The sequence below is a fragment of the Nerophis lumbriciformis genome, linkage group LG01 (assembly GCF_033978685.3).
Source record: "Nerophis lumbriciformis linkage group LG01, RoL_Nlum_v2.1, whole genome shotgun sequence".
In the NCBI taxonomy this organism is placed as follows: Eukaryota; Metazoa; Chordata; class Actinopteri; order Syngnathiformes; family Syngnathidae; genus Nerophis; species Nerophis lumbriciformis.
In genome coordinates, this window is record NC_084548.2 from 51,687,570 (window position 1) to 51,714,378 (window position 26,809).

The window sequence follows — 26,809 nt, forward strand, 5'->3', positions numbered from 1 at the left end:
TTAATGAGAGCCAACAGTGACTACTTTGGGACACATTATGATTCTGAACCTTGTGTTTTTTAACCTGAAAACACAGAAGATAAGCTATAAGTTTTAGAAGCTGTGTTTTAAGTAGATCCAGCAAGTAGCACTATTGAGTGTTGAACAAGAAATACAAACTACTAACAAAATAAAATAAAACAATCACTTAATTTACATTGTCTGCTCTCACTGGGATGCCGACTGATGTAAGTTAAAGTTAAAGTACCACTGATAGTCACACACACACACAAGGTGTGTGTGTGTGACTATCAGTGGTACTTTAACTTTAACTCTGCATTTCACCCAACCCCTTATTCCACCCCCTGGGAGGTGAGGGGAGCAGTGAGCAGCAGCAGTGGCCACACTCAGGAATAATTTTGGTGATTCCAACCCTTGATGCTGAGTGCCAAGCAGGGAGGTAATGGGACCCATTTTTATAGTCTTTGGTATGACTCAGCCGGGGTTTGAACACACGACCTACCGATCTTGTCTTTCAGCACAAGACATTTGTTCCCCTGTTTAGATGGTAAATTAATCATCATCTTTTCGTGTCTTCCTAGCGATGTCTTCGGGTCTAAATTGGATTTTAAAGTTGACCAGTCTTTTAGTTTATGGCCACAAACTTCTACTATACAAGTGAAAGGCATGATTTATAATCTAGAATTTACTTTTACCATCTCCAAGGGGATGCAGCAGCTCACCGGCTCAGTATGTTAATAGCTGCATTAATTAGTTAGCGCTCTGTGATAAAGGTGTCATGTTACTAAAAGTAGTTCCTCGGTGTTAGTTTTTTTAACTATTGACTACAATACTACAATTCATTCAAGTCATAGTTCTGTGTAAAGTAGTTAATACTTAATCCTGCTAACAAACAGATACAGTTAATAATACAGTGACTTTGCATTAAAGGGCCTTTTTTCAAATGCATAACAAAAAATGTTACATACATCTTTTTTAAAGATACACTTCCTCCTTCTCTGTTCTACAGATGTCGGTTCAGTGGAGGGCCTGGCGTACCACCGCGGGTGGGATACTCTCTACTGGACTAGTTACACTACCTCCACCATTACCCGCCACACTGTGGACCAGAGCCGCTCTGTGGCCTATAACCGCAACACTGTGGTCACCATGTCTGGAGAGGACCACCCCAGAGCCTTTGTGCTGGACGAGTGTCAGGAGTGAGTCATTCATAGCAAAACACGATGTTTGTGTACTGAGCCTGCTGCTTTCCCCCCCTGCTTTTCTTCTCACCAGCACATTTGTTTCAATGCGCTCAGCCGTGACTTTTATACCAAGACTTTGGCAAACCTTGCTGCGGATTAGATAATCAAGTCCTGTTTGTTTGTTCCTATCACAGTCTCATGTTCTGGACCAACTGGAACGAGCAGGCTCCCAGTATCATGAGGGCTTCCTTGAATGGGGCCAATGTGATCGCCATTATCGGCAGTGATATTAAAACTCCCAATGGCTTGGCTGTTGATCACCGTGCTGAGAAGCTCTACTTCTCTGATGCCACGCTGGACAAGATAGAACGCTGTGAATACGACGGAAGCAGCCGATATGTAAGACAATGTTTTTATTGATTAATTATATAATGTTTATATCCCTTTTCGTAATAAGAAGTGCATCAAGGTTTGTTTTTTTTTTATTGGCATTCTTGTGCGGAGTTCTCTTTGTGTCAACAAAATAGCAAAAAGCGCAAAATAATAAAAAGTTCAACAATCTAACATTAAATAAAACAAATAATTTAACAATAAATGGTTATATATAAACTACAAAAGCACTAAATATAGAGATGGGATTTTCACACAGTTTTAGATAAAAATGCTAAAAAATAAATGTGAAGAGGCAAGTGGAATTGCGTATATTGCACGTATTTACAAGTATTTACATCACTGTAAAGTAAATCAAAAATAAAGTATAGCTACACTCATTGTAAATTGCAGTATCATGCAACACAACACATCTAGAGCTTTGTGGTTTTGTAACAGATATAATAACCTTCTGAGAACAAGCGTCCTCTGCAGTGGACATTTCTTTTTTTTCATTCCTGTTATGCAAAACACAAATGTCCGCTACAGGGGACGCTGGTTCGCAGGAGGCTATTGTTCAGACCGTAGTAAGTTCCATATATGCTTCTGTAGTTATCATCACACTTTTCCTTTTTACTATGACTGGTACCCTTTTGAGGTGACATACTGAAGAACACAACAAAGTGTAAAGAAAAAGCAAAACAAAACTGTTAAAATCACTCTGTAGAACACAGGTGTCAAAAGCATGGCCATTGGTCCAAATCTGGCCCATAGCATCATTTTATGTGAAGCCTGTAAATAATGTGTGTCCATGAAGCACTTTATCGTTTTTGCTAAATGTATTTGTTCTTTAAATTTTGACAGAAAAACTGTGTTGGATGTAATAGCATATCTTCTAAACTTAATTGTTATCTGATTTTGTAACAAACTATCAAAAGCATGTTGTTGTCAAAATTCACTAAATATCTGCTTGTCAACTCTACTTATATTCTAAATGCAAAGCATCCATCAATTTGTGAGTAAAAAATATAATGAGTTCATAGGCAATAATATCATGAGGTGATTATACAGTTATATTCATCCATATTTACTGTTACAAATAACGATGTGGCCCTCAATTAAAATGAGTTTGACACCTCTGGTTTAGATGCTCACTCAGCTGAAGTCTGGCATCGTTTGTTGTCATATCATATGACATAATGTGTGACGAAATCTTGAGCCACATTTTGGTGCCATGTTACTCCTCAAGTGTTTCTCTAAATGCTCTTCCAACTATTTGCCATTTAGGTTTTGTTGAAGAATGAGCCTGTGCATCCGTTTGGCCTGGCCGTGTATGGAGACTACATCTTCTGGACAGACTGGGTGAGGAGGGCGGTCCTTCGAGCCGACAAGTACCCAGGTGGAGACATGAAAGTTCTGCGAGCTGACATCCCTCAGCAGCCCATGGGAATCGTTGCTGTGGCCAACGACACCAATAGCTGTAGGAAGCATTCATTTTCCGTAATTCTCCCATCTAGGTTACACTATTGTTGTTTTTCGCCCCACTTAGTCATTTGTTGCAAAGATGATGGAATTTTCAATCCAACAAAACTCCACTCTCATTCATTCGTCAGGTGAGTTTTCTCCTTGCCGGACAAATAACGGAGGCTGCCAAGACCTGTGCCTGCCCACATCTGATGGGAGAGTCAACTGCAGTTGCCGTGGAGACAGACAACTTCTGGAAGACAATACCTGCTCTTGTATGAAAAGATAAAACATAACATTTCTAATTTAGTGTTTGGTTTAGATGATAAAATCCCATGAACTTGTGTTACCTCACCAGCACTGAACATGTCTTGTGGGAGTGTGGATGACTTTGAGTGTGGAAATGGTGATTGCATCAACTACAGCCTGACCTGTGACGGCATGGCCCACTGCAAGGACAAGTCTGATGAGAAGCAGTCCTACTGTGGTGAGAATCTACGGAACAATCACATTTTATATCCTAATATGCCAAAAGGGCCCTATTCTCCCATGTGCTAAAGAGAAAACAGGTGTGCAACTGCATGGATTCTGGCCATGCCTTCATCCAAAATGCACACTTTGAGTACAGCAACCCTTAAATGTAGGAGTTCCCTGTCAAATCTGGCCTTCCGCGTATTCTCCCATTGACTAGAGTACTTATATTCTTCTGCGCTTCTAAGGCTGGATTAAGTCCAGCGCCTCAAAAAGGTGAAACGTCATATTACACTTGAAGTTTGGATGCAGTGTATACCACACATAATAAAATTATAAGAGACTTTCAGAAAACTATCAAATCTATTCCTATCACTCCAATTGAGACACCTGGAAACAGCCATTAAGATAAGGATAATGATTTGCAATGTTCGTAAAACTCCATGTTTCACAATTTTCACCTACAAAAAAAAAAGGCCCCAAAACGTTTGCCTCATTAGTAATGAACCTGCCTTCATTCACGACTTAAGCACTTTTGCCTAACTTACATGGGCAGGCGTGTCCGCAAGCTAGCTGGGAAAATATAAATAAGATAAATGTGTGTAACTTCAAGAATTTATGCGCAAATTAGAAAATTGAGACTTTAATCCTTAAAAGGGAACTTCACTTTTTGTAAAATGTTACCTACCATTCACAATAGTAATGCCAGACAAGAACACACATGGCCTTCTTGTTTATGCATTCTCACTCTAACTAAATAAGAGTCTGCTACAATGGCACTTTTAAAAAAATAACATCCAAATAGCTCCATCAACGTTTGATATACACAATGTAAGAATATATGTAACGTAGTAACAGGCAAACTAATAACAATTATGGTCATTTTAAGCATATAGTTGTGCATTAACTTCACAGATGCATCATAACGTTTGCTATTTCCTTCAACAACTACTAATCATGGCAGACTTCATGAAAGCCAACAACTACTATTTTGGGACTAAAGATAATCCAGAACCTTATATTTTTTTAGCCTAAATAAGAGGCTGAGCTATGAGTTTTAGAAGCTAAGAGATGAGCAGATCCAGCAAGTAGCACTATTCACTCACTCACTCACTTATCCTGGGACCAAAGGTCATAGGGGTACCATGCTGGCATTGACAGCCAGTGCTCCTCACCGCTCACGATCTTCGGCCAAGCTGCCGACGTCTGCATCAGGAAATGTCCTGGTCTCGGATTTGTTGATGCTGGACTTGAATCTTCTGGGAATGAGGATGAAATTGATTTGGTTGTGCGTCTCTCCGTTGTGTGAATGCCACCTTGTTCTTCGGGAGGTTTTGTGTGGATACAGCACATTGATCAGGTTTAGCTTATGACTGCTTGCAAACTCAAGGAGTCACAGGCCCCTGTCAAAGTTTCTCCTGAACCAAAGCGACCCACTGTCCCTGCCCACTGATCGTAAGCATATGGGCCAACTATGGCATTCCAGTTGCCCTGGACGATGATGAGAGCTCTCTTTCGAGTCTTTTTGTTGATGTTCTCCAGTTCCTCGTAGAATTCTTCAACTGCATCGTCGTCATAGTTTAGAGTTGTGTCAAAGACTTGAATGATGGTGATAGTCGTTGAGGTATGTGTAGTTGAACATGGCGATGAGCCTGATGCAAACTGGCGTGCAGCTAATGACAGTGTTTACTCCGTTCATGTTTCCTGAAGCCTACTCAATATTGGTGTTTAGAGTCATCACAGCTGTACCATATCTTGTGACTCTCGTCTGTGGTGGTTTCCCCGAAACCGGTCCAGCTCACTTCTACGATGGCCCAATTGTACTTGGCAAATTTGTGTGTCAGTTCTTTCACTTTTCCGCATGCATACAAAGTACAGACATTCCAGTTTCCAATGATAGTTTCCTCTTCGGGACGCTTGATGGATGCTGTTGATGACTTTACAGTCCTAGTAGCACACTTTCCAGTCCCACTCTGAGATGCTGCTGTGGGTAGCACGGTCTTTGTTAATTCGGGCCTTGACCAATCTGGCATGTTGTTGGCTGACTGTTTGTTCATCGTGTTATTTCAGTGGGCAGTGGTTTACTTAGTGGTGCCCTTCTCCTCTCCAGGTATCAAAACACAGCCGATTAACTCCAACTTGGTGGCTTGCCTTGGTCGTGAACACAAGGTCATTAAGCCCCTGTGAGCCCTTCCGTCAAGGCCGTTGATTTCTTTAGTGAAGGTCCTCTGCCCAGTGATGCCCTGTTGACATCACCCCTACTGTATATATCCATAGGATGGGAGACTCGTGATGGCGGGAGTGTCGAACTTCCCGAACAGGTCCACTGGACCTGCCACTGCCAGTAGCAAGCAGCACTATTGCTAAGTATTAAACAAGAAATACAAACTACGAACATAATCATACAATAACCTACTGTAAAATGTCTTCTCTCAGTGGGATGCCGACTAATAGGATGTTTATAGCTTCCTGTTTCGAAGAATAACATAATAATCATAATCCTCATTCAGATAAAACAAACTGTTTGAGTCTTTCTCAGAATCTCAGGGTCTAAATTAAATGTCAAAGCTGACCAATTTCTTGGTTTATGGCCACAACCTTCCACTATAAAAGTGAGAAGCATGATTTATAATCCAGCACAAACTTTCACCAACTCAGAAGCGATGCAGCAGCTCAACGGCTCAGTCGGTCAATAACTGCTTTTCTCTATGTTCCTCTATGTGATTACGGCACCGCTAAAAGTAGTTTCTCAGCGTTAGCGCTTATAACAACAATATCATTAATATTTGGCTAATATGCAGGTACGACATGTAAATGGAGTATTGTTGGATGTTTTTTAGAGGGCTTTATGGGCGAAATAGATTACTCCCATTAGCTAAATTGTTATTTATTATTTCCGTATATTAAAAAATTAGAATGCCTAAAAAAATAAATACTTATGTGTTCTTGTCTTACATAGTTATTGTGAATGATGGGCAAAATTTAAAAAAATGTGTAGTTCCCCTTTTTATGGAACACATTGTGTTAAAGATGGTATTTAAATAATTTACAGGTTTAGTTAAGTTTTGTAAAAAAAAGTGTGCTTTTAAAATGCTTGACATTTTAAAAGGATTACTTTCTTGACTGACAAGTGCACTTGTTAGATGCAGAAATAAAGTCAGGTGATGTAATTTGCAGCCTAAAAGATAAAAAATACTTTTTTAGGGTTCTTTAAACAGACATTTTAAAAGTTGTATGGACTCTGAATGTAATAAATTCTAGAAATTCTAGAAGAAATGCAAGCTATGGTCTTAATGTCGACTTAGTAGACCGAATCAATTAATGTGACCTTTCAGATGTTCTTGTAAAAAATGGTGCTTTCTTCCCATTGTTTTGCTTCTCTGTAGCCAATCGAATTTGTAAGAAAGGCTACAGACGCTGCATGAATGGTCGCTGCATCGGTCACCAGTTCTGGTGTGACGGTACAGACGACTGTGGCGACCACTCGGATGAACTTCCTTGCAACAGTAAGTGTCCGCCTGTCGCTTTATGTTATTGTATTGTTATTATGTGACTCCCTGATAGGTGCTTTCTGGTCCAATGCCTATCTCTGTGTGATAGCCATACTGATAAGGACTATGGATTAAAACATACATTTGTGTCAGTTATTTGTCTGCTCATTAATGTGATCTGTGCTTGCAGTGACTCTGTGCAAACTAGGCGAGTTCCAGTGCAAAGATGGCCGATGCATCTCCAACTTCAGCCGCTGTGACCAGGTGGTCAACTGCGAGGATGCAAGCGATGAGATGAACTGCCGTAAGAAATATTAAATAAATGTAGGGCAAATGAAGGTTTGTTAATAGCTTATTAACATATTTTGTCTGTTCGCAGAAACTACCGACTGCTCCCGTTTCTTCCGCTTGGGGGTAAAAGGCGCTTCCTTTCAGAGCTGTGAGAGGACCACTCTGTGTTACCTATCTTCATGGGTGTGTGACGGAAACAACGACTGTGGCGACTTCTCTGATGAGAGAAACTGCCCAGGTTGAAATCTTTGCCTGATTATTTGCTAAAAGGATTTCTACCTGCAAATGATTACCCTGCAATGTCCTTCTCTTCTCATACAGATAAACGCAAACTTAAATGTCCAGTCAACTTCTTTGCATGTCCCAGTGGTCGTTGCATCCCGATGAGTTGGACTTGCGATAAGGAGAATGACTGTGAGAATGGAGCTGACGAGACACACTGTGGTCAGTCTACTCTTACGCAAAGTCATGTATAAAATGAATGGGTCTTTGCAAATGCTCAGTTTTGAGTGACATCGTCACAGATGTGCAAGCAGTTACACCACAACACACTCCAGTGGAACTTCAGTTTACAAATGTAATTGTTTCTTGAGCAGGGTTCATAAATAGAAAAGTTTCTACATTGAATCAAATTTCTCCATAAGAAACAATGTAAATATGAATAATGGGTTCCAGCCTCAACAAAAGTCCATATTTTGATGAAGGTTTGTACAAATTGAACACAGTATTAAACAATATACATTACTGTATAACAAACACAAATAACAATAATGATCATCTTCCTATTTAATAAGAAAGCCAAAACAATCCCTCCCTGAACGGTCCTCATTTTCAGCCGCCCTGGCGACATGCACACACACTGTCACTAGCTCTGTGGTGCGCCCACAGTTTGAAATCACAAAACGTTTTAGCTTTAACAGCCAAGTCGCTGCAATAATTTGGAATAAAAAATAAAATCCGCTTTACTTTGTTGGTTAATCTTCTGGGTGTGCAGCAGAAGGGGGAGGGCAGCAGTGTCGACTAACCACACATCGCTTTCTTTAGACTCATATTATATTAGAAAAACTAGAAATATTTTGTAAAAAGGCTATAAAAATACATTTAAAAAAAACCACATTCAAAGTAAGGTTGTCCCGTTACCAATATTTTGGTACTAGTACCGAAATGTATTTTGATACTTTCGGATCCTTTTCGATACATTTTTAATTAAAGAGTACCACAAAAAATGGCATTATTGGCCTTATTTTAACAAAAAATCTTATGATACATTAAACATACGTTTTTTTAATTGCAATCAAAGAACAATTTGGGCATTAAATAACGTAGTGAACATACGAGAAAACTTAACTTTTAGTAATAGGTAAGCAAACGGGTTACAAAGGCTCCTAATTTGGCTGCTGACGTTTGCAGTAACATATTGTGTCTTTTCCCATTGTATTATTTTGTCATAAATATGAGGGACAAGCGGTAGAAAATGGATGGATTATTAATCCATTTATTCATTTACTGTGCATATCTAGTTATATTCTGTTTTAAAATTTTCTATACACACTTCTATTAAAATGAAATAAGCTCTAATTCTTCTGTTTGGATACTTTACATAAGTTTTGGGTGATACCACAAATTTGTAGTAGTTACATGTTCATACTGAAGCGTTGGATGGGTTTGACAAACGTCTTTGCTTGACAGTCAAAAATTGCTGACGCAATGTGCGATCGTTTTTACTTTTAATGATCACGTCAATTTCAAAGACGCACACACACAAGTGAACGCAATGCATACTTAGTCAACAGCCACACCTATCACACTGAGGGTGGCCCTATAAAACAACATCAACATTCACAAACATGCACCACACTGTGAATCCACACCAAACAAGAACGACAAACACATTTCTGGAGAACATCCGCACCGCAACACAACATAAACACAACAGAACCAATACCCACAATCCCTTGCAACACCAACTCTTCCGGGACGCTACAATACTTTGGTCATATTTTGAAGTCCTCATGTGTCCAGGGACGTATTTTATAAACATCATAAAATTAAAAAAGGAAAAAAGATTTTGTGATTATAAAAAATCTTGACGTAATTGTTGTAGTATCGATTAGATACTGCTCTTGTACTTGATATCGTTACAGTCAATATCTGTGTGGACCCACCGTTTTGTTTACATTCAGGAGGGCTAGCTTGCTGTTAACGGTGAGCTATTGTATCCTCCTACGGAGTGTAGTAAAGCATGTTTAGCTATTAATCGTCCTGCAGGAATAATATTTGTAAGAAACAAAGTTTGCCACCATGGAGGCGAGGATTAGTGATTTAGAATGATTTAAAACAGTACGGAGTCACTAGCTAGGTATTAGCTAGCTATGTTGCACTGTTTGCAAAGCAGCCCTTCGGTGTTTATAGGTCCACCTTAATCATTAGATTTAAAGCCAAAATGTTTCTATTTTTTTCAAGAGCAGTGTACAGTAATACCGTTTTTAATTTATTAGTACGCAGTACTTTATTAGTCCCGGTATACCGTAAAACCCTAAAACAAGGCAAACAAAGTAGCACAGTAGCTAACAGCAGCACTGCGCTCTGCTGACTGAATGACCACAATCGCTGCTGGGCACAAAATTGCTGCGGGACGAGAGACACAATGAGTGGATGAAACATTTGTAAACTAAGACAAGGTTTTTACATATTTTGTACTCTGCCTTTCGTTCGCAAATTGAAAAATTTGTAAAATAAGAGGTTAGTACATTGAGGTTCCACTATACAATGATTAACACACTGAGTTATTGTAAGAATGTTTGCATGGTTCCTATTGTCTTTATTCGTAGAAAAACATTGTTGTCCTTTGCAGACAAATTTTGCACTTCCACCCAGTTTGAATGTGGGAACCACCGCTGCATTTCCAGCCACTGGGTGTGCGATGGTTCTGATGACTGTGGTGACGGATCAGATGAAAATGAGAAATGCAGTAAGCAACAATTACAACACAGGCCTTTTTTTAACCCTTGAAAGTGTAAGGCAATATGTCATTTACCTCTCCCATCATCACAGAATCCAAAACCTGCAGTCCCGAGGCCTTCCAGTGTCCGGGCTCTCATATGTGTGTGCCGCAGCGCTGGAAGTGCGATGGAGAAAAGGACTGTCCTGATGGTGCTGATGAGAGTGTGAAGGCTGGCTGCTGTAAGTTGAGACACAAAGTGGATGTTTGTCTTTAGAAACTTGGATCAAATTCAGTGAGTCTTTGTGTTCTTTTTCCACTGTCAGTGTACACCAACAGCACTTGTGACGACAATGAGTTCATGTGTCAGAACAGACAGTGTATTCCCAAACACTTCGTGTGTGATCATGACATTGACTGCGGCGATGGCTCAGACGAGTCTCCAGAATGTGGTGGGTGTGTTGTCCTTTTAGAGAAACTGATTGATTAGGAAGATTACTCTATGGAAAAAAATGGGTACAGAAATTAAGGTAATAAGGTGACTGTGCTGTCATTTTGCAGAATATCCAACATGCGGTCCAGAAGAGTTCCGCTGTGCTAACGGGCGCTGCCTCAACCAGAAGAAATGGGAATGTGATGGAGAGTTTGACTGTCAGGATCGCTCTGATGAAGCTCCCAAGAACCCGCGATGCACTGACACAGGTTAGTTTGTGGTAGTTTACTGTAAAACAGCAACCAATACTGTTTAGGATTGGTCTCAGGTTGTCTTTCATGTCAGGGAACATGGAATCTGATTGTTTTGATGAACTTAAACAATACATATATCGTATTTTTCGGAGTATAAGTCGCTCCGGAGTATAAGTCGCACCTGCCGAAAATGCATAATAAAGAAGGAAAAAACATGTATAAGTCGCACTGGAGTATAAGTTGCATTTTTTGATAAAACCCAACACCAAGAGTAGACATTTGAAAGGCAATTTAAAATAAATAAAGAATAGTGAACAACAGGCTGAATAAGTGTACGTTATATGACGCATAAATAACCAACTGAGAACGTGCCTGGTATGTTAACGTAACATATTATGGTAAGAGTCATTCAAATAACTATAACATATAGAGCATGCTATACGTTTACCAAACAATCTGTCACTCCTAATCGCTAAATCCCATGAAATCTTATACGTCTAGTCTCTTACGTGAATGAGCTAAATAATATTATTTGATATTTTACAGTAATGTGTTAATAATTTCACACATAAGTCGCTCCTGAGTATAAGGCGCAACCCCGGCCAAACTATAAAAAAAACTGCGACTTGTAGTCCGAAAAATACGGTACTTTAACAACAGGGGGTGAGGCTAGTCTACCCTTGGAGACACTAAAAGAGTCAGGGGAGTCACAGCAGCTTGAGAAAAATAAAGAAAAGTGTGTTTTATAAAACTTGCCAAAATTAACTAGTGCTGTTAATCACTCTTTTGAATTTAGATTAATAACGATTAGTAAATAATTGCGTGCATAATTTAAATTAATTTTCTTTAAAAGACCCATTTTTTGACAAATGCAGTTTTATTGTCAAAATGTCATACTAGATCATTTTTAAAAACATTTTTACTTGATTGATTATTTCAATGACTGCGAATATATGAATATTTTTGAAACCGTTAATACACTAATTCTAAGATAACTTCAGTTATGTGAAAGACAAGAAAGATTAATTGATTTTTAGTTCCTACTGTGAGAGGGTAAACACTTACCAGAGTCTGCACGTGTGAGAAGAAAACAATCCAAAATGCTCCAATTTTATTTATTCTGTTGGGAGAATGGGAGACCCCGCCTGTATTATATTCTCTTAGAAGAGGCTCACTGTGCCACACTTCCCAGTATTCTAAACAAGGGGAGAATTTCTGATGGAATACATTGTGGACATCTACGGTCATCACACACTATCTTCTTCCAAAGTACCGCACTTCAATGTTTAATTTCAATCTTCTTTGTGACGATAGTATTGACACGGTCTTCGTGTGTGATTTCAGAGAGGTCGTGTAACGAGTCGGCCTTCATGTGTCGCAATGGAAACTGCCTGAACGAGACGCTGCTGTGTGACCGCAACGACGACTGCGGCGACGGCTCGGATGAACTCAACTGCTTCATCAATGAATGTCTCAATAGTAAGCTGAGTGGCTGCTCTCAGCTCTGTGACGACCTCAAGATTGGCTACAAGGTAGGTCATCTCAGTTTTTGTGTTGCTGTAATCCAGTTTCTTTCAAGTCAATCTAAAAAAACATGGACCTTCACTGCCCAAGCGTTTATATACTGTGCCTAATGGACACGGAAGCGGGTCTCAAAAGTTGTGAGCTGCTGACCTTAGGCATGCACTTATGTAGGACCAAAACGTGTTTTGGCTCTCCTTCTTGAAAGTAGGAGGCGTATCTTAAAACAGATTGAACTCTGCATGAACTCCCATGTTTGTATTCATGAGGCTGCAGTCAGAGCTTCTTTTAAAAATATTAGAAAGTGTCCCTGTACCAAACATTGTTTGACTTTGATAGCTGGCTTAAGTCATTCAGTGCAAATTCAGTGCTTCACACTACTGTTTGTTTACTGTTTCATATCTGAGTATTGGATAAAATGCTTCAAATGATCACTATTATAACAATAAATATATAATTGTTTGTCTTTTAGGTTTAGAGAATCATGTTTGCTATAGCATCCATTTTCTATACAGCTTATCTTCATTAGGATCACAGTTAAGCTGGAGCATATCCCGGCTGACTTCGGGCGAGAAGCGGGAGGCGCCTTAGACTGGTTGCCAGCCAATCACAGGGCACATATTGTATAGACAATAACAACAATTTGCACTCACATTCACACTTATGTACAATTTGGAGTCTCCAATTAACTATATAAAAGACCTCTATGGAAAGTCAGATTCAAGGATCCAGATTTACCTCGCCCGGACCCCCTCTGGAGCCAGTCCCAGAGGTGGGGCTCGATGGCGAGCGCCTGGTGGCCGGGCCTGTCCCCATGGGCCCGATATGGTAGCATGGTTACCCCCTCCAATGGGCTCACCACTCATGGGAGGGGGCATAGAGGTCGGGTGCAGTGTGAGCTGGGCGGCAGCCGAAGGCAGGGCTCTTGGCGGTCCGATCCTCGGCTACAGAAGCTAGTTCTAGGCACTCTCCAGTACTTCCTTCAGGGAAGTATTGGAGAGTGCTCCCTCAGGTGATTCCTTTGTTCTGCTGAGTAACTTCAACGCTCACAATGGCAATGACAGTGAAACCTGGAGAGGCGTGATTGGGAAAAACGGCCGGCCGGATCTGAACCCGAGTACTTTTGTGCTTGTCAAAGATTGTCCACAATCTGTGTATATATGTGATTAATCACATAAGCAAGACTAATTATTTTTGACATTCCTAAAAGGGACTTGTCTTATAATAGTCAGGGTGTAGAGCAGGGGTGCCCAAACCTTTTGCCTCAAAGGGCCAAAGTGAAAATGTGTCAAGGGGCTGCAGGCCAAACACAGCTGAAATCAGTCAATTAATTTATTATACTTAGAACATGTTGTTCAACCGTCCAAAGGGAGTGGGAAGAAGCGCAGCTTGTCTGGTGCCACCCCTGTGCCATAAGCAGCACTCAAATGTAAATAAAAAAGTTAACCTTGCATACATGCCATTCATGATTGCGGGACTTTAAAGGCGTCAGTATAAATATGTATGGAATTTGGAAAACCACCCTTTTGGGGGGCCAAATGAAACAAGCATGCGAGCTAAATTTGACGAACAAACCAATAAGTGACAACAAACGGCAACATGTGATGATAATTTAAAGATTATAGTGAATAATGAAGCGGAATTATCAAACAACTTAGTAACTGCATATTAATAATAACATAGATGAAATATGAGTTCACTGATATTTAAATACATGATTGTGTGTGTGTATTTTTTAATTTTTGTCTTTACAAATATTTTTTCAAAAAACTTTAAGAAAAAAAGGAAAAAAAAAAGGTGGTGAGTCATCTAATATTGAGCTCAATATACTTGTAGTACTGTATGTATGTATTTCTGTATATACCTTTGAAACCTAAAAATCTTTGAAATTGAGAGTGTTTACATTTTAGATTTTGTCAGGTTGTGTGTAGAAGGACAAAGCAACGAATGCGCTGAATCAGTTTTACTTGTAACGAGAAAAAGCTGCTACTTAAATACGCTACCTAACAGGAACACGAAATCAAACACATTAATGAAGGGTTATGAGTTTACTTGTACTGTCCACATTAATTTTACACATGAATTGTCACAACAGAATGTCTGACTTGTCGCCTGGTATAATGGTGTTCGTCTTAAAGATGCTGACGTCTCTTTGCTCTTGGTACATTCAGTGCAGGTGCCATCCTGGTTTCCAGCTGAAGCGGGATGGGAAGACATGTGTGGACGTGGACGAGTGCATCACCACCTACCCTTGTTCACAGCGCTGTATCAACACACACGGCAGCTTCCATTGTCTTTGCGTGGATGGCTTTGAACTCAGCCCTAATGACCCCACTGTCTGTAAATCCATATCAGGTACGACAGTGGTTCTCAACCTTTTTTCAGTGATGTACCCCCTTTGAACATTTTTTTAATTCAAGTACCCCCTAATCAGAGCAAAGCATTTTTGGTTGAAAAAAAGAGATAAAGAAGTAAAATACAGCACTATGTCATCAGTTTCTGATTTATTAAATTGTATAACAGTGCAAAATATTGCTCATTTGTAGTGTTCTTTCTTGAACTATTTGGAAAAAAAGATATAAAAATAACTAAAAACTTGTTGAAAAATAAACAAGTGATTCAATTATAAATAAAGATTTCTACACATAGAAGTAATCATCAATTTAAAGTGCCGTCTTTGGGGATTGTAATAGAGATCCATCTGGATTCATTAACTTAATTCTAAACATTTCTTCACAAAAAAAGAAATCTTTAACATCAATATTTATGGAACATGTCCACAAAAAATCTAGCTGTCAACACTGACTATTGCATTGTTGCATTGTTGCATTGTAATGAATGGAATAGCCTACTTGATTTGATGTTCAGTTTATGAACTTACATTCATATTTTGTTGAAGTATTATTCAATAAATATATTTATAAAGGATTTTTGAATTGTTACTATTTTTAGAATATTTTAAAAAAAATGTCACGTATCCCTTGGCATACCTTCAAGTACCCCCAGGGGTACACGTACCCCCATTTGAGAACCACTGAGGTACGACACTGCACTAAGATAATAATTGCAAATTTCAGCCTATTTGAGTGGTTTTACTTGTCCTGTAGCTCAGTGGTCCCCAACCTTTTTGTAACTGCGGGCCGGTCAACACTTGTTTTGTTTTTTTTTGTCATAAAAAAATACAATCATGTGTGCTTACGGACTGTATCCCTGCAGACTGTATTGATATATATTGATATATAATGTGGGAACCAGAAATATTAATAACAGAAAGAAACAACCCTTTTGTGCGAATTAGTGTGATTGAGTGTAAATGGGAGAGGGAGGTTTTCTGGGTTGGTGCACTAATTGTAAGTGTATCTTGTGTTTTTTATGTTAATTTAATTTAAAAAAAAAAAAAAAAAAAATTATATATTTTTTTTAATTTCTTGTGCGGCCCGGTACCAATCGATTCACGGCCCGGTGGTTGGGGACCACTGCTGTAGCTCATTCAATCCTGACAATATTGTTTTTGTGTGCAGAGGAGGAGCCCTTCTTGATCTTTGCTAATCGATACTACCTGCGGAAGCTCAACCTGGATGGCTCAAACTACACTCTTATCAAACAGGTGAGAGACACAAAAGGATAAGTTATTGTACCCAAGCCATACTTGTGCAAACACCATTATTTCCTCCGTTTCAGGGTCTGAATAACGCTGTGGCACTGGACTTCCACTATGCAGAGCAGATGATCTACTGGACTGACGTCACTACTCAGGGCAGCATGATCAGACGCATGCGGATGAATGGCAGCAACATTGAGGTCAACTCAGAAAATAAAACCGTGCATTTAAACTTTTACACATTACTTGCCTTCTTTTCGACTCAGCAGGTGTTGCACCGCACCTCTTTGAGTAACCCAGATGGTGTGGCTGTGGATTGGGTGGGGGGCAACTTGTATTGGTGCGACAAAGGCCGGGACACCATTGAAGTGTCCAAACTTGATGGAGCCTACCGGACTGTGCTGGTCAACAGCGGGCTGAGAGAACCTCGGGCTGTGGCAGTGGATGTGCGCTTCGGGTGAGAACTGACGAGTGGTGTAGAGAAAAAAGTATGCATTTATGATGCATTGCACTTTGCTGTCTAGGTACCTGTACTGGTCCGACTGGGGCGACAATCCCCATATTGGAAGAATTGGCATGGACGGCACCAACAGAAGCGTCATAGTCGAGGATAAGATCACATGGCCCAATGGTCTGACTTTGGACTTCATCAATGATCGCATATACTGGGCAGACGCCCGGGAGGATTACATTGAGTTCGCCAGTCTGGATGGCACCAGCAGGCACACAGGTAACAACAGGGTGGATAAGGCCAGACTAAAGGTCATCTCATTAAATCCAAGTTTTCGCAACAATTATGTGTATCTTCTATCAACATGTTTTATTATTGAACGCATGTTGGGTCATGACAGCTGGCAGACACACAGATTGATAAATGTGATGTATTTGGATTATTACCATAATATACAACATAAACTAGTTATGAGTAGGGACGAGCAGCAAAACCCAGTTCCATGTTGGCACAGGTCCAAGCGTAGGCGGTAGTACCCAGATCGAAAAAAGGAGTTGCTATTGGTGCTTCATTTTGGTGCTAAATGAATGCATTCTCAGCAACTTGCAACAAGTGGTTGGTTGTGATATTGTGAAAGTAATGTCTTATAAGTAACGTAGCGTCCCGACATGGGCACACAGAATCTGATGCTCTCTTTAAACTTATTAACACACCAACAGCAGCCCTCATAACACCGCTAGCACCACAGCGCTAGGCTAGCCAGTAGCCACAACAAAAACACAGCACTTCCTCATTATGCACCAATGACGGTTACGGCGAACGAGATTGTATTTGCGAACCCCCGTAATTATGAGTATCAATATCACAAAGTCGATTTTTGCAGGTTCTTTACAGTGTGTTCCAGGGCTGCCACATTTCAGAAAATGACAAGAGTGAGACTTTATTGGTCTTTTCTAACACCGATTTGGTCTGTTATAACATCAATTTATATTTAAGACTGATGTCCTCACCTCCAGCAGCTCTCCCTGCACTTCCGCCTCATAGTGCTTGTCTTAATTAACCAGAAATTAGAAATAAAAATCATCTCCACTGTATTCTCTGCTGGCTCTTCTATCTTATCCTCTGCATGTGTTATTAATTTGTATCTCTACTACATTTCCGTCCTCACTGTCCTCAAATATCTTCTAATCTCTCTTCACATTCCAGTGTTGCCAACTCCTCGTTAAGGAAAGTAGCTATTGATTGTTTTAAAAGTTGCTAGAGCTTGCCAGATGACATGAATTGCTAATTTGCATAATTGATTACAATGGACGCTGTAGGAGAGAGGAATAACATAGTAAGAGACATAAAAAGTGAGTTAAATAAAAACAAATTATGAGTAGAATTGTAAATGGATTTTCTTCTGTTGATTTTTAGTTTAGTTGTATTTTTCTTTGTTCTACATCGTTAAATGTATCAAATTTGATCAAAAGACTGAAAGGTTGTGATATTCATGAACACATCAAAAATATTGACTGGCTCATTAACATGAATGATACGTTTGTTTTTATTTTAAGCGTGACAGTGATGAAACATTTACATTAATGTCCCTTTGTAAACCAAGACAAAAACAGTAGCAGCTTTGCACAGAGTGGGTGTCCGTCTCCTCTCAACTCTGACTGGAATGGCATTTTATTGTCATTGAACTTAAAATGGGACATGAGATCAAACCAGGTACCCTCAGGTTGCTGGCAGTGCCGCTCTACCAACCGAGCCACACCGTCCCCACCACCCCAAGCGTGAGGCTTGGCAGCTCTGATGTTCTGTATAGCTGCAATAATTATGACACTTTGTTTTGGATTTTATTTCTTTTTTTTTTTTTATGTTCAGTCATCCCTCACCATGTCGTGCATCAACACATCGCAGATATAACAATTTAACAGCGATAAAAGAGGGATTACTGTATTACTTTGTTTTAATTTATATAGTTGAAGTATTTAAATTACTAGTGTGTCCAACTTGAATTCCGTACATATAAATAATATTTTTCAACAAAAATTTGCATATTTTGAATTTTATAAAGTACAGGTTCAGGCACTGTTTGAGCACCAGCACTATTTTTAAGTACCGATTTGGTACTATTACCGATTAAAATGTAAGCAATATTTATCCAACTCAAGTGTGTTGACATGCTTGTGCCAAACACAGAAACCAAACACACAATACGACAAGTATATGGGAGCAGAAAGAGCACATTTATGGAATAAAAGCTAATCAGGCGTGTGAAATATTACGTAACTCTTAGGAGACGCCATTAATGCTCTAATAGCATTGCACTCTGTAGCACTTTGAGATTGTAGAAATATAAAATGCGTTATAAATTAAATTTATTATTATTATTATAACCTCCCTTCAATTATTTCATGTTGTCAAGATTACAACTGCCTTGTAAATTTGAATAGTGTTCACTCTCCGGGCACTTTTTTGGGTACACCTGCACAATCTAACAGTAAGTTTTCATGTAACAGGAACATTTGAAATGATTGTGTTTTTGAATGCCAGTATTAGTCAACGCTGATATGTAAATGTATTGTCTCCTGACAGTACTTAGCCAAGATATTCCGCACATCTTCGCCATGACTCTCTTTGAGGAGTACATCTACTGGACAGACTGGGAGACCAAGTCCATCAACAGAGCTCACAAGACTCTGGGAACTAACAAGAGCACCCTGATCAGCACCTTGCATCGGCCCATGGACATTCACATTTTCCATCCCTATCGCCAACCTGAGGGTAGGTGAAATTGTTGATATTTAGGAAAAAAAAACCATCAAGGACAATGCAATATACTTTTTTAATTAAATGATCAATTACACAATTTAACAAGGTTTGTCATTGTGTATTGTTTGACTTTTTAAGTTTACATTTTGCCCTTGCTATTTTTCCCTGTCCAGTGCGTGACCACCCGTGCCAGACAAACAACGGTGGCTGCAGTAACCTCTGCCTCATCTCTCCTGGAGGGGGTTACAAATGTGCCTGCCCCACTAACTTCTACCTGGCCAGCGACCATCGTACTTGCATGTCCAACTGCACGGCCAGCCAGGTGCTAACATCCTCATCATGTAAACATGTAGCTGATGAAAATGTATTTATTCCTCTTTCCTGCCTTATAGTTTGTCTGCAAGAATGATAAGTGCATTCCTTTCTGGTGGAAATGCGACACAGAGGACGACTGCGGCGATCGCTCAGACGAGCCCGCGGATTGTCGTGAGTTAAAATTTCTTTGTAAGAGTTGCTAAGTTGTTCATTTTTAATTCTTCCTTGTGTGCCAGCTGAATTTAAGTGCAGACCGGGCCAGTTCCAGTGCGGCACGGGCATCTGCACCAACCCTGCGTACATATGTGATGGAGACAACGACTGTCAGGACAATTCAGACGAGGCCAACTGCGGTACAGCTCACATTCTTGCATTAGAACCGCTTATTTTGGATGATTATCCCCCATTCTTTGAAATGCAAATTAGTCTTCACATGTGCTGAATTGTTTATTATTACAACTCCACCGCAGATATTCACGTTTGCCTGCCCAGCCAGTTCAAATGTTCCCACCCAAGTCGCTGCATCCCAGGCATCTTCCGCTGTAACGGCCAAGACAATTGTGGAGAGGGAGAGGACGAGAAGGACTGCCGTGAGTGTTCCTCGCTTTTCATTCTCCTTGTACAGTGTGCTTCATTTCTCACTGTGGTAATAACATATCTTGTCCTCTGACCCTGCAGCCGAGGTCACATGCGCACCCACCCAGTTTCAGTGTGCCATCACCAAACGATGTATCCCTCGTGTTTGGGTGTGTGACCGTGACAACGACTGTGTTGACGGATCGGATGAACCCACTAACTGCAGTAAGATTGATAGTGTTTTTACATTTTGTGTTCATAACTGCGCTTAAATGTGTTGTTTGTAACTGATCTAAACTAGGGCTCTTAAAGATAACGTGGTAACTCATGTGATTAATCACAACAAATTATCGCATTAATCATGTATAATACAGATTCATCATGAAATGTATTTTGACCGTACATGCTAACAGTGGATGGTTTACTGAAAGGCGGCCCAGGTTGTTCAGTCAGTGATCAGGTCAATCCATATGCCAGTGCAAAGTTGAGTGAGGAGACTCCGACTGGTGTGCTGTCTGGCAAATTTCCATTTGAAACACACCTCGACGGGACATTAGCTAAAATTGTTGAGCAAATAAATGACTTGCATCCAAGTAAAACATTTAAACACGTTCCTGTATTACACTCTGACAATAAAATTGCATTATTGTCCAAATATTGGGGTCATTTTTAAGTTAAATTAAATTATGCATGCAAGTAATACATGATCGTGATAATCCAAATTCAAAAGTGTGATTATTCTGATAAAATAATCCTTTGACGGCACTACAAAAACATATTTTCACTCTTTCACAAATAAATGTACTTGAGGAATCAGTTGTTTAAGTAATGTAGTAAGTTTTAACATGTATTATTATTACGATTAGATGATAGTGTTGAACATTTTGGTAATTACAGATACTGCAATACTTTTTAAAATAAAGGGAACCACAAAAAAATAATTGTTCTCTTTATTTTAACAAAAAATCCTACGATACATTTAACACGTGGTTCTTATTGCACTCAAAGAACAATTTTAAAATACAAAATTAAAATACAAATTAAAAGGCATTTAACACAATGGGCTTTTCTTGTTGCACTCAAAAACTATTTACAATTGTATATATTACATAATCTAGGAATACCGTAGGTTAGAATATACAGTAATAGAAAGCTTTATTGACAGTATGCGTCATGATTTATGGTTGCTACTCTTGGTTTGTGCTTTAAGACAAAAACAATCATTCGCAAATACTAAAAACAATAATATGGCTAAAAGTATTGTACATAAATAACACATTTAGCAGATAAAACACACATTGTTAAAGATAAAATACAAATTGTAGAAATTTGTTACAAAATTAAGTCATCTATGTTGCATGGGCGGTTTGGACTGCGCTAATATTTGGCATCAAGCAAAACAGCTGTGTACACGTCTACGTAACTGTATGTGCACAAAAGAGGAGCTAGTTAACTTTTTTACCTGTCGATTTGATTATTTAATTGTTTGGCTAAATTTGAAGCAAAAGTGGTAATACTTTAATCATGTTACCTTTGGTGAGGCCTGTTTTAAAGCACTGCTTGCAACACTGCACTTCTGTGTTTAAAGCGTCATCTTTATCGATAGTTTTGAAGCCCAATAACCTTCATATTGCGCTTCACGCACCCTCTTTATTAACCAGTAGAATTGCTTTTATTTTCAAATTTTCCTCTCCTCAAGGTTTCCCCTTGTGCGCTCTGCTGAGTGTGTGCTGGCTTACACACTTGACATGCTCCTCCGCTCTGTACACCACAGTAGCACGGCAGCATGCAGATAAAAAAGTGTACCGGTATTTTTTAAAGGCATTATAGTAGCGTTTTGAATTTATTAGTACCAGTATATCGTACAACCTTATCCCACTGAAATCTGTATTGTATACAGTATCCATAATACAGTCTATCCTGCCACGTGTGCAGTATTCCAGTCCTATGAAAACCACCCTTAAAATGTTTTCACTTCCAGCCCAAATGACCTGCGGTGTTGATGAGTTCCGTTGTAAAGACTCCGGGCGCTGCATCCCGGCTCGCTGGAAGTGCGACGGAGAAGACGACTGTGGCGATGCATCCGATGAACCAAAAGAGGAGTGTGGTGAGAACATTGAAAAAATACATTTGTGGTCATGAAAGTAAAGTCGTTTTGCTGTGATTTAATAATCTCATGGTCATTATGTGCAGCTGAGAGGACATGTGAGCCGTATCAGTTCAGGTGCAAAAACAACCGCTGCGTGCCGGGCCGTTGGCAGTGTGACTACGACAACGACTGTGGCGACAACTCAGATGAAGACAAGTGTGGTTGGTGTCACTATTGCACTGCGGCCTGTTCTCGTCTGCTCTGGCTAACACTTTAGTGTCCTAAGACATTATTACTGCGTCAAAATTTCATTCACTCACTTCCATTTCTGATGCATTTCACCTCATGTGACGTCTGTTTCATTTCATACTGTCCTGTTGGCATGAGCTAGAGGTGAGTTTCTTCCACTTTCACATGTCAAACGTTGTCATGCTTCTGTCCACACTTAAGCCTCTCCCAGCTTTAAGAGTCTGCAAGCAGACTTTGAAATTGACTCATTTTGTGTCTAATCTGCAAAATATCACTGTGCAAGTGCTGAAAAGTATAATACACACTGGACACTTGATTAGATACACTTGCACAATTTAATGAGCCATGTCTCAAAAATTTTGTTTTTACAAAGATAATTATGCTCAGTTAAACCATATGACCTATAATTACAAAGGTAACCTTAATATAGGCCTGAGTCAGTAACACATTTAGCTGGATGATATATTATCCCACATATTATTGCCGATAAGAGACCAAAATTAAGTAAAACTAGGTCAAATTAAGTACTAATGTAATGATGATATGATATATAGTACTAATAAGGCTTTTATTTCTCATTAGCATTTTTTTACCATTGTAATTGTAAGGTCAATGACTTTTAAATGCCTCAAACAACTAAACAAACAAAAAAATAAAATGGAGTATTACATTTTATCCATCCATTTGTGTACCCCTTGTTTCCTTTAGCAATATTTTAACTTCAATAAATATTGAACATCTTAAAGTGCAGCTTTTTCCCCAGTTGAAAACACGGGGTGGGGTGGTTTGTTTAGTTGTCTATTTTGTTGGCAAAACTTTTTACAAAGTCATAAACTGGCTCCTTTGTCTGTGTTGATGGGCTCATTTTGCTCACTTGTTTCAAGTCAAAATATTCCAGCACAGGGACATTTGGCTTTGTAATCATCTTTTTTCCCTCTAATTTGCGTTTACTTGCGGTGATTCTCACTCGCGACTCTCTGTCCGTTCATCTTGTGTGTAAGCTAGTGGCCCCACCTCCGCCAATCGTAACAAACATTGTGAATGACTCACAAGAGGGTTCACTCTGTTAATTTAATTCTGCTATTACATAAACGGGATGCAGAGAGAGACAAAGAAAAACTCACACAAACACAGGAAAGTTATCGAGGCCATTTTCAATTATCGTTCGATTAATTTATTTATTTATCAGCACAGGCCTACCTTGATACATATAAAATATTAACATCAAAGCTAAGGATTATTATCTCTGTTAAGGTAGAATTTGTGATCATATGTTATTAGGTTGTGCAGGTGTACCTAATGTTGTGGCCTGTGCATGCAGAATTACAGCACTCCCTTTGTCCTCCCAAGACTTGATGTCCCACTATTCATGTCTTTTGTGTTGATGCGGAATATGAAAGGGAAAAGTAGCCTGCCACTAACATGAGCCACGCTTTGTCTTTTTCACACACAGTGCCTCGCCAGTGTTCCGAAAGCGAGTTTGCCTGCACAAATGGCCGCTGCATCGCTGGAAGGTGGAAATGCGATGGAGACCATGACTGCGCTGATGGTTCCGACGAGGTACAGAACCTATTTACCCCTTATGTGTTTCGTATTCATTCACTACAAAGAACTATAACCTTTACCTGCATATCCATTGCACTTTTCTTCAGCATGACTGTGTTCTCAAGTGTGACAACGACCAGTTTCAGTGTAAGAACGGACACTGTATTCCCATTGGCTGGAGGTGTGACGCTGACCCAGACTGCATGGATGGCAGCGATGAGGAGAACTGCCACATTGCTGGTGAGTATATAATTATTCATTTGTTACTATTTTATGATGTCTCGCTACTCATTTTGTATAACGCTTGACATGAACTCCCTGTTCTTTCAGCTGGACGTCTCTGTCATGTGGATGAGTTCCAGTGTAACAACACTCTGTGTAAACCTCTCGCCTGGAAGTGTGATGGAGAGGATGACTGCGGGGACAACTCTGATGAGAATCCGGAAGAGTGCAGTGAGTGTCAGCGTGTGAATCACACTCTTACTTAGTGGTGTTAATGTAATGGGGAAAATTAATGGTTGGGCACCAAGCAGTTTACGTATCAGGTTTTTTTTCCCAATTTGTCCTTTTAACAGAAAATATGAATAATCTATTGAGAAACATCACAGCTGAGATAGGCTCCTGTACCCCCCATGACCCCGAAAGGGACAAGCGGTAGAAAATGGATGGATGGACAAATGGATTAGAATTTGAATTAGTGTAGCGACATAATATTTATATTATTGTTTCTGGGCACATCACATATTTACACAGCTACTTGTTGCTATAGGCAGACTTCAGAGGGCTTATTCATAACTGCCCAATTGACCAATAAAAATATATATTTCTGTTAGAGGGGTGTCAGTAGGACACAAACTAAGGAAATTAAAAATATATATTACTGCTGTGTGTTATGTTAACTCTAAAATACCCTTAAAAAATTCCAGCAAGAATAATCTGAAAACAAGGTGAAAATACTTATTTTTGACTACCGGGATATTTAAAAAAAAATTATGTTAGACTAGTTTGCTTATCGTAACATGTACCAATTCTTAGAATAAGCATACTAAAAAAAAATACATTTTACCTCATCAAATTTTCTTGATTTTTCTCAGATTTTGGTTGATATTATTTAACATTAGGGAAGTAACGATATGAAAATGTCATATCACTGTTAATGTAACCAAAATGATTATGGTTATCATTATTATTATGGTATTGTTGAATGTGCTCAAAAAGTATTTACACACACTGAAATATTTTAACCACATTTTATTTTGAAAATAACTAGGCAAAAAAATATTATTATATACTATTCGGGTGTACTGGAGAGGAGGCTACGCCGGATAGTCGAACCTCGGATTCAGGAGGAACAGTGTGGTTTTCGTCCTGGTCGTGGAACTGTGAACCAGCTCTATACTCTCGGCAGGGTCCTTGAGGGTGCATGGGAGTTTGCCCAACCAGTCTACATGTGTTTTGTGGACTTGGAGAAGGCATTCGACCGTGTCCCTCGGGAAGACCTGTGGGGAGTGCTCAGGGAGTATGGGGTATCGGACTGTCTGATTGTGGCAGTCCGCTCCCTGTATGCTCAGTGCCAGAGCTTGGTCCGCATTGCCGGCAGTAAGTTCGACACGTTTCCAGTGAGGGTTGGACTCCGCCAAGGCTGCCCTTTGTCACCGATTCTGTTCATAACTTTTATGGACAGAATTTCTAGGCGCAGTCAAGGCGTTGAGGGGATCTGGTTTGGTGGCTGCAGGATTAGGTCTCTGCTTTTTGCAGATGATGTGGTCCTGATGGCTTCATCTGGCCAGGATCTTCAGCTCTCACTGGATCGGTTCGCAGCAGAGTGTGAAGCGACTGGGATGGGAATCAGCACCTCCAAGTCCGAGTCCATGGTTCTCGCCCGGAAAAGGGTGGAGTGCCATCTCCGGGTTGGGGAGGAGATCTTGCCCCAAGTGGAGGAGTTCAAGTACCTCGGAGTCTTGTTCACGAGTGAGGGAAGAGTGGATCGTGAGATCGACAGGCGGATCGGTGCGGCGTCTTCAGTAATGCGGACGCTGTATCGATCCGTTGTGGTGAAGAAGGAGCTGAGCCGGAAGGCAAAGCTCTCAATTTACCGGTCGATCTACGTTCCCATCCTCACCTATGGTCATGAGCTTTGGGTTATGACCGAAAGGACAAGATCACGGGTACAAGCGGCCGAAATGAGTTTCCTCCGCCGGGTGGCGGGGCTCACCCTTAGAGATAGGGTGAGAAGCTCTGCCATCCGGGGGGAGCTCAAAGTAAAGCCGCTGCTCCTCCACATCGAGAGGAGCCAGATGAGGTGGTTCGGGCATCTGGTCAGGATGCCACCCGAACGCCTCCCTAGGGAGGTGTTTAGGGTACGTCCGACCGGTAGGAGGCCGCGGAGAAGACCCAGAACACGTTGGGAAGACTATGTCTCCCGGCTGGCCTGGGAACGCCTCGGGGTCCCACAGGAAGACTTGGACGAAGTGGCTGGGGAGAGGGAAGTCTGGGCTTCCCTGCTTAGGCTGCTGCCCCCGCGACCCGACCTCGGATAAGCGGAAGAAGATGGATGGATGGATAGGCAAAAAAATAAACAGCACATACACAATATACGTTCTTGTCAGACAAAACTTCAAATATTGTTGTGGCTTTTTAAGAGCCGCATTATTGTTATTTGACTGTTTAGATATGTTTATCTTATTCTGTTTTAATTTGTAGAGGTTTTATAGTGTTTCCTAATGATACAGTTAAAGCACGGCAGGTGTTGCGTCCTACACTTCCTGTTTATGTGACATTACATGGGTTCACTTCCTGTTGGA

At 40.1% G+C, this 26,809-nt stretch overlaps 1 protein-coding gene across 4 annotated transcripts in view; it reads left to right on the plus strand.

Moving 5' to 3' along the window:
• The window catches only part of lrp1ab (low density lipoprotein receptor-related protein 1Ab), a 200,611-nt gene that overhangs the window by 156,375 nt on the left and 17,427 nt on the right, over nucleotides 1-26,809 (plus strand). For all 4 annotated transcript variants that reach the window (XM_061985848.2, XM_061985856.2, XM_061985874.2 and 1 more), the window contains exons 42-71: nucleotides 1,010-1,199; nucleotides 1,379-1,583; nucleotides 2,841-3,033; nucleotides 3,167-3,292; nucleotides 3,376-3,504; nucleotides 6,875-6,994; nucleotides 7,170-7,283; nucleotides 7,359-7,508; nucleotides 7,592-7,714; nucleotides 10,125-10,241; nucleotides 10,325-10,453; nucleotides 10,538-10,663; nucleotides 10,773-10,913; nucleotides 12,243-12,430; nucleotides 14,591-14,774; nucleotides 15,941-16,026; nucleotides 16,101-16,220; nucleotides 16,290-16,477; nucleotides 16,545-16,750; nucleotides 19,055-19,243; nucleotides 19,405-19,553; nucleotides 19,624-19,717; nucleotides 19,783-19,899; nucleotides 20,017-20,136; nucleotides 20,225-20,347; nucleotides 22,104-22,229; nucleotides 22,316-22,432; nucleotides 23,914-24,020; nucleotides 24,113-24,245; nucleotides 24,336-24,458. In XM_061985848.2, coding sequence (XP_061841832.2) covers nucleotides 1,010-1,199; nucleotides 1,379-1,583; nucleotides 2,841-3,033; nucleotides 3,167-3,292; nucleotides 3,376-3,504; nucleotides 6,875-6,994; nucleotides 7,170-7,283; nucleotides 7,359-7,508; nucleotides 7,592-7,714; nucleotides 10,125-10,241; nucleotides 10,325-10,453; nucleotides 10,538-10,663; nucleotides 10,773-10,913; nucleotides 12,243-12,430; nucleotides 14,591-14,774; nucleotides 15,941-16,026; nucleotides 16,101-16,220; nucleotides 16,290-16,477; nucleotides 16,545-16,750; nucleotides 19,055-19,243; nucleotides 19,405-19,553; nucleotides 19,624-19,717; nucleotides 19,783-19,899; nucleotides 20,017-20,136; nucleotides 20,225-20,347; nucleotides 22,104-22,229; nucleotides 22,316-22,432; nucleotides 23,914-24,020; nucleotides 24,113-24,245; nucleotides 24,336-24,458 — 4,233 coding nt within the window. The remainder of the gene's footprint in view (nucleotides 1-1,009; nucleotides 1,200-1,378; nucleotides 1,584-2,840; nucleotides 3,034-3,166; nucleotides 3,293-3,375; nucleotides 3,505-6,874; nucleotides 6,995-7,169; nucleotides 7,284-7,358; nucleotides 7,509-7,591; nucleotides 7,715-10,124; nucleotides 10,242-10,324; nucleotides 10,454-10,537; nucleotides 10,664-10,772; nucleotides 10,914-12,242; nucleotides 12,431-14,590; nucleotides 14,775-15,940; nucleotides 16,027-16,100; nucleotides 16,221-16,289; nucleotides 16,478-16,544; nucleotides 16,751-19,054; nucleotides 19,244-19,404; nucleotides 19,554-19,623; nucleotides 19,718-19,782; nucleotides 19,900-20,016; nucleotides 20,137-20,224; nucleotides 20,348-22,103; nucleotides 22,230-22,315; nucleotides 22,433-23,913; nucleotides 24,021-24,112; nucleotides 24,246-24,335; nucleotides 24,459-26,809) is intronic.